Source organism: Globicephala melas, chromosome X (genome assembly GCF_963455315.2).
Source record: "Globicephala melas chromosome X, mGloMel1.2, whole genome shotgun sequence".
NCBI classification, from domain to species: domain Eukaryota; kingdom Metazoa; phylum Chordata; class Mammalia; order Artiodactyla; family Delphinidae; genus Globicephala; species Globicephala melas.
The window spans coordinates 36,663,051-36,685,990 of NC_083335.1; the positions used below are offsets into that span (position 1 = coordinate 36,663,051).

The 22,940-nt window shown below is 39.4% G+C and overlaps 1 protein-coding gene across 1 annotated transcript; it reads right to left on the minus strand.

Annotated features, from left to right (window-relative positions):
- Positions 1–8,577: 8,577 nt before the first annotated feature.
- Positions 8,578–9,087, minus strand: NCBP2L (nuclear cap binding protein subunit 2 like). Its single transcript, XM_030835839.2, has one exon. The coding sequence runs from the start codon at positions 9,085–9,087 to the stop codon at positions 8,578–8,580; it is 510 nt and encodes a 169-aa protein (XP_030691699.2).
- Between the last annotated feature and the right edge of the window lie 13,853 nt (positions 9,088–22,940).

Sequence of the window (22,940 nt, forward strand, 5' to 3'; positions counted from 1 at the left end):
CAGGAGAGAGGGGATATCGCTGGCATGGGGCACATTGGTGCAGTTCCACATCGTTGGAGCATTAGCCTTAGACAGGAGAGTAGATAGATTTGCACTTAAGAAGGAAGAAAACATGGTGGCGCAGTGGTTAAGAATCCACCTGCCAATGCGGGGGACACGGGTTCGAGCCCTGGTCCGGGAAGTTCCCACATGCCGCGGAGCAACGAAGCCCGTGCACCACAACTACTGAGCCTGCGCTCTGGAGCCTGTGAACGACGACTACGGAGCCCGTGCGCCTAGAGCCCGTGCTTCACAACAAGAGAAGCCACCGCAATGAGAAGCCCATGCACCACAACAAAGAGTAGCCCCTACTCGCCACAACTAGAGAAAGCATGCACGCAGCAAGGAAGACCCAACGCAGCCAAAAATAAATAAATAAAATTAATTAATTAATTTTAAAAAAAAGAAAGAAAGAAAACATGGGACTGTGCATACCTAGGTAAGTTTGTACGTAAGGAGTTGGTGAGAGAGATATCCTTCCTGATGGCCTATATTCTTTGTGAGTAGGAGGCAAAGTCATCTACGCAGTGCAAGGAGGAAAGTACATAGTATAGGGTCAAAATAGCTATTCTGAGGAATGGGAGAGGAAGCATTCAGTCTCTCTTGCCTTTCTTGACACCATTCTCCCATGATTTTCCCCCTAACTGCTTAGCCACTACTCATTCTGCTTAACTATCTGCTCCTCCTTTAGCTAATTTTAAAATATTGGTATTCTTCAGTGATCTGTCTTATACTCTCTTCTGTTTTTACTCTATGTTCTCTCAATGGGTGATCTCAGCCATTCCCATAGATTTAAATACCGTATTTTATTTTGATGACCCCCAAATTTAAATCTTTCAATCAGAGTTCTCCTCTGAGTTCCGGTTGTCCACTTGACACCTATATAAAGATATCTCACAAATATAGCACACTTTATGTATTCAAAACTGAAGTCTGGAGTCCCCTAATCATCTCCTTACGTTCAGTAGTGAGCACTACCATCAATCCTATTTCCTAAGCCAGAAATCGATGTGTCATCTTTGATTCTTCCTTTTCCCGTATCCTGTCCTCACTGCTCAGCAGGCTGTATCTTCAAAACATATCTTAAAGCTAGTCACACTTCTCCATCTTCATTGTCATCACTCTAAAGGGACTACTTTCCACTCAAGTCTGGATTGCAATAGGACCTAATTTCTCTACTTGCATTCTTGACCCCTCTAATCCATTCTCCCACAGCAGCAAAAGTGACCCTTTTAAAATGAAAGATCATGTCACTACACAGCTTAGAACCCTTTAGTTCACCTAGGGAAAAATACAAATTCTTTATCAACTGCTGGACCTTGTATAATCAAATCTCTGTCTGTTTCCCTGGAATCATCTCCCTTGTTTTAGCCCCCCTTGTCTTCTTTAAAAAGTGCTTGAAACACCTAAGCTCTCTTTCGAGACTGGGTTTTTGCACTCGCTTTTCCCTCTGCCTAGTATACTCTTACCACCATTCCTTTACACCCTTTATGTCTGAACTCAAATGCCATTTCCTTAGATACGCCTTCCCTGGCCAATCCTTCTAAATAAATTAGGTCCCTTATATTATTCTCCTTCTTAGCCTCTTGTTTGTTTACTTTGTAGAACTTACTATACTTTATAATTATTCTACTTACTTACCTTTTTTTGTCTGTCTCCTCTTTGGGCAGAGTTCAGTGGGGATGGCTCATCTCTGCTCCACATGGTATTGGATGGGGCAGCTTGACTAGGTCTGGCCCCACTCACAAGAATGGAGCCTTCGCGCTCGCTGTCAACTGGGGCACTTTAATTCTTCTTGTGGCCTGTTTCTACATCAAGAGAGCTTGGATTTCTCTATGTAGCAGCCACGTTCTAAGAGGGTAAAAACAGAAGCTGCAAAACCTCTTAAGGTCTAGCATAGATAATTTTACAAATCATTCCTGTTCCATTCTATTAGTCAAAGCAAGTTACAGGAGCAGCCCAGATTCAAGAAGAAGAGGGGAAACTCCACTTCTTGATAGGAGGAGTAGCAAAGTCACATTACAAAAAGGGCATGCTGCATGAGAGAGATTATTACAGTCATACAATCTACCACACTCAATTATCCAAATGGTTAGCTCCTTCACCTCTTAAAGATTTTTGATCAAGTGACACTTTCTGAGTGAGGCCTTTCCTGACCACTCTATATTAAATTGCAATCCTACCTGCTCATTCACTAAGTAGTGTTTTATTTTAACACCATAGTACTTATCACCAACCAACATATATATTGTATGTATTTATTATGTCTCCTCCTTTTAGAATACAAGATCCATGAAGGCAGGAATTTTTGTCCATCTTGTTCATTGTTGTATTCCCAGAACCTACAGACTTGCTGGCATATAGTAGGCACTCAATAATTATTTAATGAATATGAGTTCAAAAATAGTGAAACCAAAAAACAAAAACAAAAACATAGTGAAACCACAGTTTTTCAAAATAATTAGAAATCTACTATAAGACTATTAAAGAATTTATAACTCATTAGAAATTTATAACTCATTATAAAATGTTTTCCCTCCTTTTCATTTCCCTGATTTCTTGGTAAACCTTGAATAAGTTGTTATCTGCAGGTCTTATCTGCCCACCAGCAAAAGAACATACATAATAAAACAGTGAACTTTATTAGAGAAAAGCATGGATTATCTCAGTAAGGGAGTTTTGGGGGAATCCTATGAGATGAGATGTGAGATCCTATGAGGTGAGATACAAGGCCATTCTCAGTTCATTATTTTGTACCTTGTGCCCAATTTACACCCACTGGAGACAGCTAGTTAAAGTTCCAGGGGGATTTTTTTTTGGTCTGGAAAATTGGTGAAGATGAAAATCTCATTGTCCAGTTGCAAAAATAAAAAATCCAAGAGCCTCAAGAGGACAGAGAAAGTGTCTTTCAGGGAGGAAGTGATTCAAAGGTAGCATTATATATCATTTCCAGTTATCCCTAGATTGAGATCAGAAATTGGTCCAGTGCCCTATCCTTATCAGGACAAAGAGAATACAGGAACAAATCCAAATGTCTGACTAAATATATATCCCCCCTCCCCACAAAGGAAAGTGTTGGTGGTGCTAGCACCATAGAAAAACCCATCAAAGAAAACAAATTGAAAGAAGATGAATTGGGGGTGAAAGTAGGGTTGTAGGGAAGGTAAGTCTTATACAATAAATTTTTAATTGAAGAAGCCTTCAATATCACCAGGATATACACAGATAAAATAGCCTGTCTCCCCCTATATCTGCCCATATCCAACAAACTTTTTTTTTAATATATTTATTTATTTTTGGCTGCACTGGGTCTTCATTGCCGTGTGAGGGCTTTCTCTCTAGTTGTGGTGAGCGGGGGCTACTCTTAGTTGTAGTGCATGGGCTTCTCATTGCGGTGGTTTCTCTTGTTATGGAGCACGGTCTCTAGGTGCGTGGGCTTCAGTAGTTGTGGCATGAGGGCTCAGTAGTTGTGGCACACGGGCTTAGTTGCTCCGCGGCATGTGGGATCTTCCTGGACCAGGGATCAAACCCATGTCCCCTGCATTGGCAGGCGGATTCTTAACCACTGCGCCACCAGGGAAGCCCCCAACAAACTTTTTATTCAGTGTGATTTTTTAAACAGTTTTATTGAGACATGTCACATACCACACAATTCACCCATTTAAAGGCTTTAGTATATTCATAGAGTTGTGCAACCATCACTACAATCAGTGTGGAACATTTTCACTACCCCAAAAAGAAATCTCATACCAAATAGCAATCATTGCCCCACACCTCCCTGGATCCTGGCAACTATTAATCTGCTTTCTGTCTCTGTGGATTTACCTACAGTGGACATTTCATATAAGTGGTCCTTTTTGACTGGTGCCTCTCAGCATAATGTTTTCAAAGTTCATCCATATTATAGCATGTATCAGTACTTCATTTCTTTTCATGGCCAAATAATATTTTATTGCATGGATATACCACATTTTATCTATCCATTCATTAGTAGATGGACGGTTGAGTTGTTTCCACTTTTTGCCTCTAATAAATTATGGTGCTATGAACATATGTGTACAAGTTTTTTTGTGGGCATATGTTTTCATTTCTCTTGGGTATGTACCTAGGAGAAGAATTGCTGGGTCATTTGGCAACCCTTTGCTTAACATTTCAAGGTACTGCCAGACTATTTCCAAAGCAGCCATGCCAAGTCATATTCCCATCAGCAATGTATAAGTGTTCCTGTTTCTCTATATCCTCACCAACACTTGTTATTAGAATCTGACTTTTTGGTTATAGCCATCCTACTGTTTGTGAAGTAGCATCTCATTGTGGTTTTGGTTTGCATTTCCTTGATTGCTAAAGACACTGAGTATCTTTTCATGTGCTTATTGACCATAGGTATTTCTTCTTTGGAGAAATGTCTATTCAGATCCTTTGCCCATTTTTACTTAGGTTGTTTGTCTTTTTTTGTTGAATTGTAAGAATTCTTCATATATTCTAGATACAAGTTCCTTACCAGATATATGGTTTACAAAATGTTTCTCCCATTCTGTGGATTGTCTTTCTACTTTCTTGGTGCTGTCCTTTGAAGCACAAAATTTTAAATTTTTGTTGATATCCAATTATCTATTTCTTCTTTGGCTTTTGGTGCCATATCTAAGAAACCATTGCCTATCCCAAGGTCTTAAAGATTTATGTTTATGTTTTCTTCTAAGAGTTTTATAGTTTTAGCTCTTATCTTTAGTTATTTAATCCATTTTGAATTAATTTTTGTATATGCTGTGTGGTAGGTGTCCAGCCTTACTCTTTTGCATGTGGATATCCGTTTAAAGCTGTCCCAGTACCATTTGCTTTAAAGGCTATTCTTTCCCCATTGAATTGTGTTGGTACCCTTGTCAAAAATAATTTGGCTGTAAATGTGAGGGTTTACTTCTGGACTCCCAATTCTGTTCCATTGATCTATATGTCTATCCTTAGGCCAGTACACCACTGTCTTGTTTACAGTAGCTTTGTAGTATGTTTTGAAATCAGGAAGTGTGAGCCTTCCAACTTGGTTCTTCTTTTTCAAGATTGTTTTGGCTATTCTATTACATTTTCATATGAACTCTTGGATGAACCTGTCAACTTCTCAAAAAAAAAAAAAAGCCAGCTGGGATTTTGATAGGAATTGCACTGAAACAATTGATCAATTTGGGAGGTATTGTCCTCTTAACAATATTAATAAGTCTTCCAATCCATGAACATGGGATATATTTTTCCATTTCTTTAAGTTTTCTTCAATTTCAACAATATTTTGTAGTTTTCAGAGTATAAATTTGGCACTCTTGTTTTGCATTTTTTCCTAAGTATTTTATTCTTTTTGATGCTATTTTAAATGGAATTGCTTTCTTAATTTCATTTTGGACTTTTTATTGCTAGTTCATAGACGTGAAATTGATTTTTGTATATTGATTTTTATCTCCTGCAACTTTGCTGAATTATTAGCTCTAGTAGTTCTCTGTTTTGTGGACCCCTTAAGATTTTCTCTTGCAACCTGCAAGTAAAGATATTTTACTTATTCCTTTTAAATATGAATGTCTTTTATTTCATTTTCTTGCCTAATTATCTTAGCTTAAAACCTCCAGAACAATATTGAATAAAAGTCTATTGTTCCTGATCTTAGGGGGAAAGCTTTCAGTCTTTCATCATTGAGTATGTTAGCTGTGGGGTTTTCATAGATGTCCTTTATCAGAGTGAGGAAGTCCTGTTCTATTCCTACTATGTTGAGCATTTTTATCATGAAAAGCGTATTGAATTTTTTCAAATGTTTTCTCTGCATCTATTGAAGTTTGATCATGTGATTTTTATCCTTTATTCTGTTGATTTATTCAGCATGACTTTTTAATAAATTTATTTATTTTATTTTTAAATTTATTTTTGGCTGCATTGGGTCTTCGTTGCTGCACGCGGTGAAGTTGTGGCGAGCAGGGGCTACTCTTCGTTGTGGTGTGTGGGCTTCTCATTGCGGTGGCTTCTCTTGTTGTGGAGCACGGGCTCTAGGCATGCGAGCTTCAGTAGTTGTGGCAGCTGGGCTCAGTAGTTGTGGCTCACGGGCTCTAGAGCGCAGGCTCAGTAGTTGTGGCACACGGGCTTAGTTGCTCCATGGCATGTGGGATCTTCCTGGAGCAGGGCTTGAACCCGTGTCCCCTGCATTGACAGGTGGATTCTTAACCACTGTGCCACTAGGGAAGCCCCTATTCAGCATGATTTTAAAGAATATGTTATATTGTAAGAACTACTGGAGGAGTCCTCTAGCCATACAGTATGAAAGTTCCTTTAAAGTAACCAACAGTATGCTTCATAGGACATTGTTAAATCCTTAAAGACATCCTTGGGAGCAGGGTAAGTGGGTAGCCAATATGAAGAGTGGTTGGGAGATATGCCAAGGTACTCCTCCACAAACATCCTGTGATAAAAACAAAATTTTAATCACATGACTTGAAAAATCTCTTTTTATGTTTTAGGGAAGTTACAGAGAGGGGATGCTAAAAAGTTAGTAAACTCCATTGCTGTATGCAGAGTAAGCTAAATTGGCCAGAAATGCATGTCGGGTACTCCTGTTTCTCCCAGAGAGTAAAGATAAATATGGCTGGGTGGAGTCTGAGTGATCCTCCACGTCAAGGCCGAAAGGTGATCACACTTGAGAAGCTTGCTTGAGGGAGAGAGAGCTCAGATATGATGTAGTCAGTGGGATAATTTCCTGAGAAAGAGGAAACTCAACGAGAGGTTTCCACCTCCTGGCCTGACTGAAGATAAGGGAAAGAGATAATAGAGTACCTTGATTAAGGGCACCATCATTGACATGGATGCCTTGGTTTGAACCCCAGCTCTGCCACTTACTAGTTGATGCCCTTACCTCTCTGATCTTCAGTTTTCTCATCTATGTAAAGGGCACAGAGCTGTTAAGAATAAATGAAATTGTGTTTTAAAGCCTCTAGCAAATTTCCCGGAACATAATAGTTATAAAAATTGACATTCCCTTTCCTCCTCTACTCAGGAAAGAATGTTACTGAATGGAGAGGTTAACCTCAGGTCACAGGGTGAAGGAGTCAGGAGTAAGAAGGTGATTTTATCTAACTTTCCAGATGAAAGGTGATGAACCCTGCAGAGGTAAGTTTGGGGTCATGAGAGTGCAATTTAAATTCTTTGTACAAGAATGAAATTAAGAAAAAGTATTTGGTATCAGAGTACTTTCAGATGCATGTAAACAAGCTGTTTTACAGGATAAAATAATGTATTTTCTTACATAATAGGACATCCAGATGTAGTGTGTGCTACAAGGTTAGTTGATTCGGCAGCTGGATAATTTTGTGAAGGACACAGTTTCTTTGGTCCTTCTTCCCACCTTCTAAAGAGTCCAATTCATCCTAGGGATTTTTTCTCTTGTGGTTGTAAGAAGGCTGCTTGTAGCAATCATTTTACACATATTTATTCACATCCAGTGGGAAGGAGAGAGACAACCGCTCCTTCAAACGTAAATTAAAAATCTTTCATTTCTGTCTTACTGGGGACCCCACTGGTCATTGTCCACCTATGACCTTATTAATAACTAATCTCACGGGATTGTAAACCTCTGATTGGCTTAAGCGTGGATTCCTAAACCAATCACCAGCAAGAAAGAGGGAATTACCATAACTGATTCACACTACTGATAGTAGATAAGATTTCTGGGCCCCAGAAGGAACATGATCATGGCAATCAGCAATGGAAATGTAGTGTGAGGAGGAGACTTTAGTGATTTTTAAGCCACTAAGGCTTTTGGGGTTGTTTTTTACTGCAGCATAACCTAACCTATGTGATGTAACAATAGAAAATGTAAGTAAAGTGTTGTAAACTATATTGAGAGGATTGAGAGAAGAGAAGTGCCAGTGGGGGTGTAAGTGAGCTAAATTCTCATCTATGAAAGCAGGGAGTCAGTAGATGACATTTAAAATTAAAATAAACAGTATAAGCAGTCATGTTATTTAGAAATATGGAGGAAACTACCAGGAAAGAAACCAAAACAACCTGCTAAAATAATTGAAAGTTATTACCCAGGGAATAGGCCTGGGGTAGGAAGAGGTGGGGCAGGAGGATTTTTGCTTTCATTATAGACTCTTCTGGATTTTTTAATATTTTAAAATAATGTGCTTGTATTCTTTTAATAATTTTTTAAAGTTTTCCAATTCTTTGACTTTATTTTATGCAAAGTCTAAAACAATGATCATTTCAGGCCCTGGGAACATGGTCATAAAATCCAACTGACGCTTCCTGAAAGGGAAGTTGTGCTTTTCATGACTCATATCTAACGTACCTAATTTATTCCTGAAGAACACTTCACTTTTGACCATCTGATGATCAAACTGGTAATCTGACAACCAGCTTCAAAATTAAGACAAGAACAAGAGACTATTTTGGTTCGCACCATTTAATAACATTTCAGAGAGAAAGATACAGCAAAAGGGTTTCTGCCCAGCAAATAAAGTAATTTAGATTTGTTATGAAATGGGCTATTTGCTGGCCTGGTATTTTTCTTTAATATATTTTTTGAGGGGCTACAGTTGCAGGTTTTTCTCTGGTGGATTCCTCTCCTACCATGGACCTGAGGCTGTTTTCCAAAGCCTCCTCTTCACAAAATTCATCTTTTACCTGGCTCCCAGATTGGCCATGGCCATATTGTCTGCCCTCTCTAAAGCCTAGATCCCAAGCTATGTGGACAATATGGTCATCTAGGTGGGTCGCATTTAGGAATCGCATGGCATTTTTGGCATCAGCTCTGTTATGGTGTTCTACAAAACAGAAACCACGTGCCATTTTCTTTATTTTATCCAGGCCCATAAAAACATTCTTGACATCACCACATCTACTAAAGAGCTCAAATATTTGCTCTTCGGTTGTATGAAAGGAAAGATTCCCCACATACGGTGTGGAGCTTTCCATCAGTAATTTTTCACGCTCATTGTCATTGCTACTAAACAGCTGGCCCTGGTACTCGCTCAGCTCCAGGGAGGAGTCGCTGTACAGAATTCTCAGGTCCTTGGACATAGTGCCCGGTGGGTGCTGTGAGGGCAGCAGTTCCCGATCCAGCTTAGCAGCAGTATCACCACCAAAGAAACCCTAAATTGAATTTAACAAAAGTAAAGTTACAAGGAGGGAAACTGAAATACAAACCTGTGTATATTTAAGAGGTTTGTGCCCAGATGCATAGACATCTCAGCTCTTGACCATGAGGATCACATCAAGGCAAACCAAAAATAGAAAGTTCCAAAAGCCCCAGGAACATGGTCATAAAATCCAATTTTGCAAGTCTTCCTGAAAGGGAAGTTACGCTACCTTTGGTTGACTCAGATCTTACATACCTCATCTATTACCAAAGAACACATTTAATAACAGTATGCTCTCGGAAAATACGGCATAAAACAGTAAAATGGATCAAATTTTCATGGAGAATGAGCACTAGTATCATCCTGATCAAGGACTAGGCATCAGATAAAACACATACATAATCAGGGTCAAAGCGCAAATACAGTTGTGGCATACTCTTTTATGATTTAAAATAATAAATTTGTGATTCAAGTCTATAATATGGAAATCAATATATTGTGTTGTTAAGTTAGGCAGAATCCCTATGTACTATCAAGTACACAAGAAGCTCTATAAAAATAAGAACTCTCTGGCATCATAAATCTGACCTAAATTAAGATTAGATTTTACTAGCAATAATTCCACTCATCATCTTAGACTTTTATTTAATTATTTGAATATTCCAAGTCTACTTAAAAAACCTTCCCAGATAATTTTAATGAATGCCCTTTTCCCCCTTTACTAAATTTTCCTACTGTAGTCGGAGGCATTAAAAATGATTCAACTGCTTTTAGCTACACTTTTAAAAAATATGCATTAGTTCTCCCCCCTCCCCGACTCCTATTTTGCAATGGTTCCCAAATTTTAGTGTGAAAGAAATACCTGCAGAGCTAGACTGAAATGCAGCTTCTTGAAGCCCACCCTTAAGAGAATCTGACTCAGCAGATCTAGAGCAAGATCTGGGAACTGACATTTAACATTTAACCTGCACCCTTCGGTGATCCAGATGCAAGTAGTCCAAGGACCACACTTCTGAGAAACTCTTCTGAGGAAATGCATTCTCTTAACAAACCTATAATGAGCAATCTTTATTTGCCAGGCACTATGCTAAGTGCTATAAATGCAAAAATGAAAAAGATACAGTGAAAGTATGATTTTCAGAAATTATTGTATCCACAGCACCTAGCATGAACAATGACTTGCACATACAGTAGACATGCAATAAATATGTGTTGAATGATAGAACACATGAATTCAGAATTGACTGATGAAGCCAGACAAGTAAACAAGAAAACATGATATGGTGTGATCAATACTATTTTAGCAAAATACCTGGGGAAAGGGAGAAGGAAACTAACATTTATTGGGCATCTACTTTGCGATGGATATTTCGTGCACTTTCCATTACATCACACAGGAGGAGAAACAGTCCCAGTTCGGAGGCACCAGAGAAGGTGTCCAGAGGAAGGGCTGCGTGCACTGATTCTCAAATGACAAGGAGGGTGTGTGTGTGTGTGCGTGTGCGTGTGTGTGTGTGTGTGTGTGTTTGGGGGGAGGGTGTAGAAATTTAGGGAAAGAGCCAGATAGAGAAAACATGTGCAAGGGTAGAACACAAAGAAAAATAAAAGCATAGAAGCCGGAAATGGGAGCCTAAATAAAACCAGGTGCTGTACAATTCAAAGCAATGAAAATGGGGGGCCCTTCCTACTTAGTAGGAAGACCACTGCCCCAAAATCATCTTCCTGACAGCCTGTCAATGGTGTCTGAAAGTCTGCTGCTAGAAACTCATTACTTTGAGTCATTGACAAATTGCCCCGTTAAAAAACAAATATCCCTCCCAGACTTCATTTCCTTTTTTTTTTCCTTTTGTGACCTGGTTACTAGATTGGCAGATCAGAGAATGTGATAGCTATAGTGGATTTCATTTCATCCAGGCATTAGACAAAGTTTCCCATAATTTCATTGCAGACGAGATGGCAGAATATAGGCTGGGTGCTCCAGCTATTTGTTGAAATGAGTCTGTAACTGATTGAACAAACGAATGATTTGGTGTCAGACTAGAAGGGAAGTTCTAGGAGTGAGCCAAAAAGCTCTATTCTTGGCTGTGTCTTGTTCAGCTCATTTATAATTTTGGCTTCCTACAAATAAGAGCTTTTGAAATGGTCAGAGCAGTCCAAAGTTGGAATGGGCTGCCTTGGGGAGCAATGAACACTAGGCACCGAGGAGTTCAAGCCAGCCTTGGAGAACCCCTTGCCCGGTAGTCGGGCAATGTAGACACCCCTTTTAACCAGTGTAGTGTTATGAAGCAAGTATAAATTTTGAAGTCAAAAGACCTCAGTTCAGGGCTTCCCTGGTGGCGCAGTGGTTGAGAGTCCGCCTGCCGATGCGAGGGATGCGGGTTCGTGCCCTGGTCCGGGAGGATCCCACGTGCCGCGGAGCGGCTGGGCCCGTGAGCCATGGCTGCTGAGCCTGCGCGTCCGGAGCCTGTGCTCTGCAACGGGAGAGGCCACAACAGTGAGAGGCCCGCGTACCGCAAAAAAAAAAAAAAGACCTCAGTTCAAATCTCAGCTTTACCACTTATTAGCAACATGACCCTAGGCAAAGTACTTAACCACACTGATTTCAATCTCCTCATCTGTAAACGGGAGATAAAAACACGTACCTTGAAGCAAATGCTGTGACAAGGTCATAGGGGAAAACACCTTGCACAGTGCTTAACACACTGTAGGTGTTCAATAAACAGCAGGTACTAGACAAATTATTCCAATTCTGTGACCCAGAATAAGTACATATCAAATCTGCTGATGACACAGAGTTAGGAGGGACTTTGAACAGATCTGGGCAGTCTTGGATGATTGAACCCAAACTGACAAGGTGATGGATAGTACTTAGGGATAAATGTGAAGTAATACTTTTTAGATTCAACACAGGGCAAAAGGACAGAGTGAGGGAGATCTGGAAAGAGCACAGGCTTAAGAGTCCTGTTTTATAATTTTATAATCCCATAGTTCATTCATTTATTCACTCATTTCTTCATTTATTCAATAAACATTCTTGGAGCACTCTAGAGTCTAGGGAAATAAGAATGAGACGCATCCTCTACCCTGAAGGAGCTCACAACCTGGGGAGTCAGGCAACTTACAAGATAAATTCCAACACAATGTGATTATTCTACTTATAGGAGCACATACTAGGCCCAGAGGTAGCACAGAGAAGGGACAGAAAACTACAGAGGAGGAATACGAGGGGGGGACTTTCTAGGGGGACATGATCCCTGAGTCTGTTAAAAAATGATCACATTGTATTTATTTTTTGAATAACCGATTCAGATTTGTGGTACAAGATATACAAAAAGATGGGCAAAGCAAGTCTGCCTTCTGACACTGTGCCCCAGCCACCCCGTTCTCTGCAGAGGCAAATCACTGCCACTGGTTTCTTGTGTATCTATCCAGACACACATCAAGTCCAATTCTGAAAGGTGAATAAGGGTTTGGCTGGAAAACAAGGGGTCATTCTAAGCAGAAAGAACAGTGTGTACAAAGGCATGGAGGCATGGTGGGGTGTTCAGTTTGATACCATTTGGGCAAGAAGATAAGGAAAGGATTCTAGAAGATAAGACTAGAAGGGTAGCCAGGGTCAGGTTGTGAAAGACCTTGTAAGGCATGTGGAACAGTTTGGACTCTACCAGTAAGCAGTGGAGAGCCATGTTAGGGCTTGAAGCAGAGGAGTGATGTGATCTGATATGCGTTACAGAAAACTCATTCTAGTACCAATATGGAGAAAAGATTAAAGGGGAGTAGGCCCAGAGTCAGGGAGACCGTTTGGGAAGCTATTTTAGTAGTTTAAAAAAAAAAGAGATGATGGGGACTCTGGACTAATACAATGTAGTAATATAAAGAAAAGACATACCTGATAGACACTTAGAAGATAGACTTAACAGGTCTTGGTAACTAGTTGAATGAAGAGTCTAGGAAGACTCCCAACATTCAGGCCTGGACTACTGTGGATAAGGTTCTGAGTCACCAAAATGGTAGTTATGGGGTAGGTAGAGCAGGAGGAACAGATTTGAAAAGGAAGATGAATTTGTGACACACAGTTTGGTGTTGAGGTACCTGTGGCACATATGTCCCACATGTTTAGTTGCAATTGAGTATTCAGGCTTGAAGCTTACAAGAGAGGTCTGGGGCCATAGATATAGATTAGGGAGTCAACAGCACAGTCGATAAAACCACGGGGATGGATGAGATGATCTAAGGGAAAGGTGTAGAATGAGAAACATCCTGGGAAACACCAGCACTTAACGGGTGGCAGAAGAAGAGTCCACAAAGAAGCATATAAAGGAGTAACTAGAGAGGAATGAGGAGAATCAGGAGAGGAGCAGCATCACCAAAGCCAAGGAGTAGGCACTTTCAAGAGAGTCATTGCAGCTCTATTTACAATAGCCCGGAGATGGAAACAACCTAAGTGCCCATCATCGGATGAATGGATAAAGAAGATGTGGTACATATATACAATGGAATATTAGCCATAAAAAGAAATGAAATTGAGCTATTTGTAATGAGGTGGATAGACCTAGAGTCTGTCATACAGAGTGAAGTAGGTCAGAAAGAGAAAGACAAATACCGTATGCTAACACATATATATGGAATTTAAGGGAAAAAATGTCATGAAGAACCTAGGGGTAAGACAGGAATAAAGACACAGACCTACTGGAGAACGGACTTGAGGATATGGGGAGGGGGAAGGGTGAGCTGTGACAGGGCGAGAGAGAGTCATGGACATATGTACACTAACAAACGTAAGGTAGATAGCTAGTGGGAAGCAGCCGCATGGCACAGGGAGATCGGCTTGGTGCTTTGTGACCGCCTGGAGAGGTGGGATAGGGAGGGTGGGAGGGAGGGAAACGCAAGAGGGAAGACATATGGGAACATATGTATATGTATAACTGATTCACTTTGTTATAAAGCAGAAACTAACACACCATTGTAAAGCAATTATACCCCAATAAAGATGTTAAAAAAAAAAAGAGAGGCATGAGGACAGACGTGGAGCAACAATGAGATGTTAAATGCAGCAGAAAGACGTCCAGTAAAACAAAGGTCCAGTAAAACAAAGACTTAAAATTGTTCGTTGGATTTGGCAATCAGGATGTCATTGGTTTCCTTAACAAGAGCAGTTAACAGTGGTGTTCTGGGGTCAGAAAAGCCAGACTGGGGGGTGGAGGGAGGCGGGGCTGGCTTTTGAATGGGAGGTGAGGAAAAGGAGACAATAAGTGTAGACTACTCTTTTGAAAAGCTTCTATGATAGTGGGAGGAAAGAAATAGGGTGAGCACCAGTTAGGGATAGTGTCGAAGGAGAGTTCTGCTTGTTTGTTTCTCTTTGTTTAAAATTGAAGTATAGTTGATTCACAATGTTGTGTTACCGTCTGGTATACAGCAAAGTGATTCTGTGATACTGTGCTATACAGTAGGACCTTGCTGTGTATCTATTTTATATATAGTAGCTTGTACCTGTTAATCTCAAACTCTTAGTTTATCCCTCCCCCCTCCCTTTCCCCTTTGGTAACCATAAGTTTGTTTTCTACGTCTGTGAGTCTATTTCTGCTTTGTAACTGAGTTCATTTGTATCATTTTTTTAGATTCCACATATAAGTGATATCATATGATATTTGTCTTTCTCTGTCTGACTCACTTCACTGAGTATGATAATCTCTAGGTCCATGTTTGTTTCTTTTTTGAATAGGAGAAAGCTGAGCATATCTAAGGGCCAGAGTTGGGGAGACTATAAGTGAGGTACCAAGGTGCTCAGTAAGTGAGAGACCTGGAGGGCTGTAGATAACAGTAAGAAGGATTGGAAGAGGGTAACTATATCATTTCCTGGCTCCACGGGGTAAGAGAGAACAGAGAACTTCTGCCACTGAACCTGTGGAGAAGTTGCTTAGTAGATGTGAAGTATCCGACCCAAAGGACGTGCTCAATAAATGTGAAGAAGTGACTTCTTTTAATCCCACACAATAGTAAAATCGCATTAGAAGATCACAAGGTGGAACAGTCCTAATGTACTCAGCTCTGGTCAAACCAAACATGGAGCAGTACATCCATTCCTGGGCACCTTATTTTAAAGTGAACACTTACAAACTAGAGTGGATTGATTAGGAATTGGGCATGTTTAGTCTAGCAAAGAGATAGTTAACCTTTAAAGGAGGATATGACTGGCCTCATGATACATTTGAAGGGTTATTTCTGCTCCATATGGTAAAAGTAAGATTAATGGATAGAAGTTACAAGGAGAAGATTGCAAATCTTTTTCTGCACAGTTTTTCATGTGTCCAATGATGAAATGTGAACTCACCTAGTATATTAAAGTGGAGGCTGGATGAATACGTACCTGAAAAGGGAGTTAGAAAGGCTACTGTTAAAGAAGATGGAAAAGCAATGGAGTCGTTGCAGGCCACAGATCATCAAGTTGATTTGTAGACACTGTGAGAGACTATTTCCTACTTCATAAAGTAGAGCTTGGCTAGAATAGAAGGCTCTCCCTGACTCTCGCTAGTGGGGAAGAATGAGTCAGAGCATCTAAAAATAGAAGAAAAACTTGAAGAATGGCTCAAAATGATCACAATCAAAATCCTAAGGGGAGGGAGGAGAGAAGGTGGCAAGATAAAGCAAATAACCTTCCAGGAAACAAATTTTACTGGCTTTCTGGAATTAGCAGGAGAACTCTGCGAAGAACCTTTTCAATGGCTGCCTTAAATTAATGCTTGGTATTATTTCAACTATGCGGAAGAAATAAAGATTTGGACTCTTTAAAAAGCCAGGCTGTTTCCTGCTCCAGATGAAGGCAGTAGCTCTGAGAAAGGAAATTAGAAAGAGCTGGGACAGCAGTGTTACATGCCTCACCTTTATAAGACTGTTCCTGGGAAGACAGAGAAAGCTGAGAGCAGCTGTTGAAGCCTGGACCTCATGGCCAGAGATCTGGCTTGTGCCAAGAGAAAGTAATGCTTGATTGAGGCTGCTTAGGCCTCAGAGTGGTAGAAGATGCTCATATGTCTTTAACACTTGTATTTTAAAAAACAGTTGAGCATAAGCTGAAACAGACAGGCAGACCCAAAGCAGAGACGATGGCCTAGGACAGCCCACAGGAGAAAAGAGTGTAATAAGCGACTGTTCAGTATAGAAGCTGACCCCGATTAAATTAGTAGCAAGAAATTAATGATGCTTAATGGGTTTTGTTTGTTCGTTTATCATTTGCACTGTACGGCCTTGCAATTCAAAGTGTTGCCCGTGGAGCAACAGAAGCAGCATCGGGTGATTTGAACGCACAGTACAGGTTGAGAAGCACTGCTATACCTGGTTTCTTAGCTGAACTTTCGCCTAGCAAAACTCTCTCTCCCTTCTTCCTTCCTTTTCTCCCTCCTTCCACCTCTCTTGATTTCTCTGATTCTTGTTTACATTGTAAGCTAACAAACAACTCTAATTATGGCTGAGAGCCCTAAAAGTAGTGCTCATGATATGCCCAGATAAGGAAAAGAAAAGAGTAGCCAGGTAACATGCCGTAAAGCATGAGTTTGGGGAGTGGGAAACCACAGACTTGGTTTCCCATTGTACTGTGTGAATAACCTTCATCAAGCTTATAAACCTTTCTGAGCTTCAGTTCCCTCATCTGTAAAATAAAGGTCATTATAGTATTTGCCTCATAGTGCTTTTGTGAGGTTGAAATGAAGAGAAAGTATGTAAACTGTCTAGCATAGGGCCTGACACAGAGTAGGTGCTCAGTATATAGTACTCATTATTATTGAAAGCGATCCATTTCAAAGTGAAGTTAGAAATAACAAAGAACTAGTGTAGCCTTCCAAAGTCCCCTTGAGAGCCTCCATGAAAGCCCCATTTTCCTGACCCAATTCAACCTCCTTGATTCCAGCGCCAGCCAGCAGAGTCAGGCTAAAGCATTTCTTACTCCCTTGGACTATCTTCTTGTTTTTGCTGAATTACGAAGATTTTCTACTTTTTCATCGCAAATGGCCCACTGTTCTAGTACATTAAAGCTAAAAAATATCTTCTGTGGGCTGGCCTGGAAATGTAACTACCATGTATTAACAATTTTTTTCTCCTATGGAAAAACGCACGTCACCTTCCAAACGATTGACTTCAGAGTGAACTTTGAGATCTCAGCCTATGTACGTGTTGGAGGCTGCCTGTATGTCAACATATGGAATGGTGACAAAGGGCTAGATAAACCGACTCCAGAATTCTAGAGGTGGCTGAATGGTAAATGAGAAAGCTCCAAGGAACGGGAAGTAGGGTAAATAGATCAATCTGAGGGCACAGTATCAAGGTTTAGAAAGCTAATACAGGAAGGGAGATACACCTCAGGAAGGATATTAAAAACAGCAGCAAGAACAACACGAACCATTTTTCTACTATATTAGGTCAGGGGCCCCTAATCAGTAGCTTCGGATCTACAAACAATATAGAGGCCTTACAAGTTATCTCTGCGAGATGGTTACCCTCCTCCTGCATTGCTCTCTATAATTGGCCTTGATTCTCAGTTCAGAGAAGAAGACAGAAAACAGCATCCCCAACCTCCATCCTTCTCAACCCACACCCTGACAACCACCCCCCAGGTTTACTTGGCTTCCTTCTGCCCTTACCTCCTTCTTTCAAGAGGAGATCCAAGCTTCAGGAAAGTACAACACAGTTTTTCCTTACAAAGAGGGAGAAGACTACTGTTTTGGGTAAAATGAGATGACTGGTGAAAACAGGATTCCCAGGATGGAGAGAGGTGGAAAGCTAATAACAAAGGACCATGGAAAAAACAAAGGACTTTTGTGCCTTCTCACTGAAGTCCTTAGCAAGAAAATTGATTATATCCAGGGGAACTCTGGGTTAATAGGGCAGCAAGCTAGCAAAGTCTGATACCCACCATTTACGAATGCCCATTACAATATCCATGAAGCTCTGCAAGAACACTAAGAGTTTTGCACTAGCTAGGGAAACTGGGGGAAAACTGATCATCAGCTGCTAGTGGGGAAGGAAGAGCTGGCTCTTGTGGGGAGACTGGGTTGGACTGAGGACCATACCTGTGGCCTACGTACACTCTACCAGATAGTGAAAGTGCCCAAGAAAGAGGGGGAAAGCTTTTGATTCACTTCTACCAGCTGTTTTCAGGGGCTGTACTGATCAGAAAACAAGAGACTACCCCTTTACTACACAAAAATATCTTCCAAGGCAACCAGAGTTCTGATCCATTTCTTCTACCATCAGCTCCTCTATTTTCTATACACTTTTGGAGATTACAACATGAACACACCACATGACTGGTGATGGTGGTAGTGGTGGCTGGGCCAGTGCTTGTTATAAGGGAAATCTCAAATAGAAGCACGCTTGGAGACACTATATATGAAATAATGTAACAGGACAAACTGCAGAGTCATATAACACAGAAGATCAGAGATAGACGATTCCATCTCGGTCCAGTAAAACCTAAAAATAATAAAACCACCACCACCAACACTATCCACTGCCACCTTTTCCTGTGCACTTATTATGTACCAGGTACTATCTTAAGTACTTTACATGCATCATCTCATTTATGCCTCAGTGCAAACACAGGTTGTCTTTCAAGTTTGTTTGAAAGGGTCAGGTAAAATAATATATAACATTTATTGAGCTCTCACTGTGTACTAGGCACTAAGTATTGTATATCTAGTATCTCAACTCGGCACTAGAAAATGGGCTCAGCCTTCCCAGTTCATCCTTCAAGGATCAGTTCAGGCATCACCTCTTGGTCAATCAACAAATATTTATGGAGCATCTACCATGTCCAAGCACTGTGCTAAGAAAAATCTGTGGCTGGGAACCCAACCCTGGCTGTCTATAAGAATCACCTGGGGACCTTTTAAAATTATAGATCCCTGGTCCACACCCCAGACCTACTGAATCTGAATCCTTATAACTGGGATCTGTTGTGGGTGATATTATGTTCCTCCTCAAAATCCATATGTTGAAATCCTAATCCCCCCTATACCTCAGAATGTGACTATATTTGGAGATGGGATCTTTAAAGAGGTAATTAAGTTAAAACAAGGTCATTATGGTGAGCCCTAATTCAATATGACTGGTATCCTTATAAAAGGAGGATGTTTGGATATAGACATGTACAGAGGGATGACCACATGAAGACCAGGGGAGAAGATAACCATCTACAAGGCAAAGAGAGAGGCCTCGGAAGAACCCTGCCAACACCTTGATTTCAAACTTCTAGTTTCCAGAACTGTGAGAAAATAAATCTCTGTCGTTCTCTTCCACTTGCCAGCTGTGTAACCTTGGAAAATTAATTCCATCTCTTGGAGAGCTGTAAAACAAGGCTACCTCATAGGCTTCCTAGGAGCAATAAATGGAAAATGGTTGTAAAGCCCTTAGCACCGTGCCTTGCATATAGTAAAGGCTCATTCATGTTAGCTGTTGTTATTAATATTATAAGGTGCTTGGTCTAGAACAGGAACTCTTAAAAAATCAGGGGATAAATGAACTTCAAGGGAAAAATATTACATCTGTATTTTCACCAACCTCTAACTGAAATTTAGATTTCCTTCCATTATAAATGCAGAGAATAGATCGCAGTAGTATTAGCAGTACCTGTGACTTTGTCATCAGTAGAAATCACAGTTTTATGTCACATTACTATTATTACAGATGTCTTTAAATATTGTTACACTCATCATTACTTTGAAGTTACCGTGGTTATCAGAGCTGCACCCATATCGTGCTACTTACATTAATAACAAGCACTTACATAACTATATGACAGTTTTCCATTTTTAGTATTTTTATAAGTACATTTCAATATAATTTACTTCCTTTGTAATCCTACGTATTGTGTTCTGTGTATCTAAAAACATTGTTCTGAGAAGACATCCATGGGCTTTATTATATTGTCAAAGGGATCCTTGGCACAAAAAAGGTTAAGAAGCCCTGATCTACAATGGAACAAGATAGAAAGCCCAGAGATAAACCCACACACCTAGGGTCAACTAATCTATGACAAAGGAGGCAAAGATATACAATGGAGAAAAGACAGGCTCTTCAATAAGTGGTGCTGGGAAAACTGGACAGCTACACGTAAAAGAATGAAATTAGAACACTCCCTAACACCATACACAAAAATAAACTCAAAATGGATTAGAGACCTAAATGTAAGACCGGACACTATAAAACTCTTAGAGGAAAACATAGGAAGAACACTCTTTGACATAAATCACAGCAAGATCTTTTTTGATCCACCTCCTAGAGTAATGGAAATAAAAACAAAAATAAACAAATGGGACCTAATGAAACTTCAAAGGTTTTGCACAGCAAAGGAAACCATAAACAAGACGAAAAGACAACCCTCAGAATGGGAGAAAATATTTGCAAACGAATCAACGGACAAAGGATTAGTCTCCAAAATATATAAAGAGCTCAGGCAGCTCAATATTAAAGAAACAAACAACCCAATCCAAAAATGGGCAGAAGACCTAAATAGACATTTCTCCAAAGAAGACATACAGATGGCCAAGAAGCACATGAAAAGCTGCTCAACATCGCTAATTAGTAGAGAAACACAAATCAAAACTACAATGAGGTATCACCTCACACCAGTTAGAATGTGCATCATCAGAAAATCTACAAACAACAAATGCTGGAGAGGGTGTGGAGAAAAGGGAACCCTCTCGCACTGTTGGTGGGAATGTAAATTGATACAGCCACTGTGGAGAACAGTATGGAGGTTCCTTAAAAAACTAAAAATAGAATTACCATATGATCCAGCAATCCCACTACTGGGCATATACCTAGAGTAAACCATAATTCAAAGAGACACGTGCACCCCAATGTTCATTGCAGCACTGTTTACAATAGCCAGGTCATGGAAGCAACCTAAATGCCCATCGACAGACGAATGGATAAAGAAGATGTGGTACATATATACAATGGAATATTACTCAGCCATAAAAAGGAACGAAACTGAGTCATTTGTTGAGACGTGGATGGATCTAGAGACTGTCATACAAAGTGAAGTAGGTCAGAAAGAGAAAAACAAATATCGTATATTAACGAATGTATGTGGAACCTAGAAAAATGGTACAGATGAACCAGTTTGCAGGGCAGAGATTGAGACACAGATGTAGAGAACCAATGTACGGACACCAAAGGGGGAAAACCACGGTGGGGTGGGGATGGTGGTGTGCTGAATTGGACGATTAGGATTGACATGTATACACTGATGTGTATAAAATTGATGACTAATAAGAACCTGCAGTATAAAAAAACAAACAAACAAAAAAACCAACTAATACTAAACTTTCTTTGGGTTATTTGTATGGAAATATGTTAATATAAATGTTTCAGACATTACATGAAATTTCTAAAAATCTTATATGTTCTGGTATAATGTTATAAGTCATAATTCTAGTTATTACTTTAAAATGTATATCTCAGAAATAACTAAATTTCCTTGTCAATTGCATTATTATGAACTTTCATCAAATCTTTAACCGTGGTCATTTTTAAGTCTTTTGTCATTTACAGACAGTTCTGGGTGTACTCTGTTGCCTTTGCAAAGATGTTCCTATAAAAGGGTTTCATCTTCAAGGAATTCATGGAAAAGACTCTGACAAGTACAGGTTTCTGGTAACTGACTATACTGCTGAACTGAAGGAATAAGCATTTTCAGAACTCTAATGGAAAACTGATGAATTCATAAAAGTGCTAACAAAAGATCAAGAAGAAAAAAATTAATTACATGGTACTGAGTGAACTGATGAGGATGATTATAATTTTTGTGACTTTCTGTTTGAATTAAAAAAAAATCCCACAAGGACTCAGAGGCAAAAAATATACAAATCAATTTTCACTGCAAAGTAAAGGAGCGGTTACAGTGGAGGATTACTGGACTGAATGTCAATATTATGACGTAGTATGAGTGTGTTTCGTGTTTGGTAATTGCAATCATTGTTGCTTTTGTTGTGGTCAACCATTTACAATGCTTGGTGTCCGTTTATCTATTGTAAAAATAAAACACAGTGTGTGTGTGTGTGTGTGTGTGAGAAAAAAGAACTTAAAAAAAAGAGTTGTGTAAATGATGCTGGCAGGTAGAAAATAATAAAGCTGATATGAACATGCAAAATAAAAGAATATATTATGTAGCCATTTAAAATTATAATTATGAACTGTATAAAACTATATAAAACTGTTTATATTAAGTGAAAAACTGTGTACCAAATTAGATCTTTGTTCTAACCATAATTATGCAAAATACGTGTATAAATGCATAGAGACAAATAGGAAAAAACTCAACACAATTTTCTAGAAGGTGAAATAATTGTTAATTTATTTCCTCTTATTTTATGTATATTATACTTACATATTATATACGTATATTGTATATTATGTTTATATTTATTCTTTGTGCTTCCAAAGAAATTTTAAATGAAAAAAAATTACATTAAAAAATAGTAAGTCCAAAAAAAAAATCTTGATAGAAACATATTTTGAATGTGTACTGCTTACCATTTCATAATGTTTTTTCTTAAAAAAAACTGATTCTTTCAGAGATTGCATGCATGATACTGAGATCATTTGTTTTTTTGTCTGTATAATTGGTTCTTCCCAATGTAAATTGATTTAATCCTTCACGGGACAATTCTTAAATGGTTTAACTATAAGTCCAGATCAACTAAATAAAGATATAACCTTATCTTCTAATCATCAAAAAAAAATAGAAGCCCTGATCTAGAAGGTTTTAAACCCTTACCAACTATAGCAGTCTACAAATCT

Coding starts and splice junctions, on each gene's coding strand:
- NCBP2L (XM_030835839.2), bottom strand. CDS start 9,087: ATGTCCAAGGACCTGAGAATTCTGTACAGCGACTCCTCCCTGGAGCTG.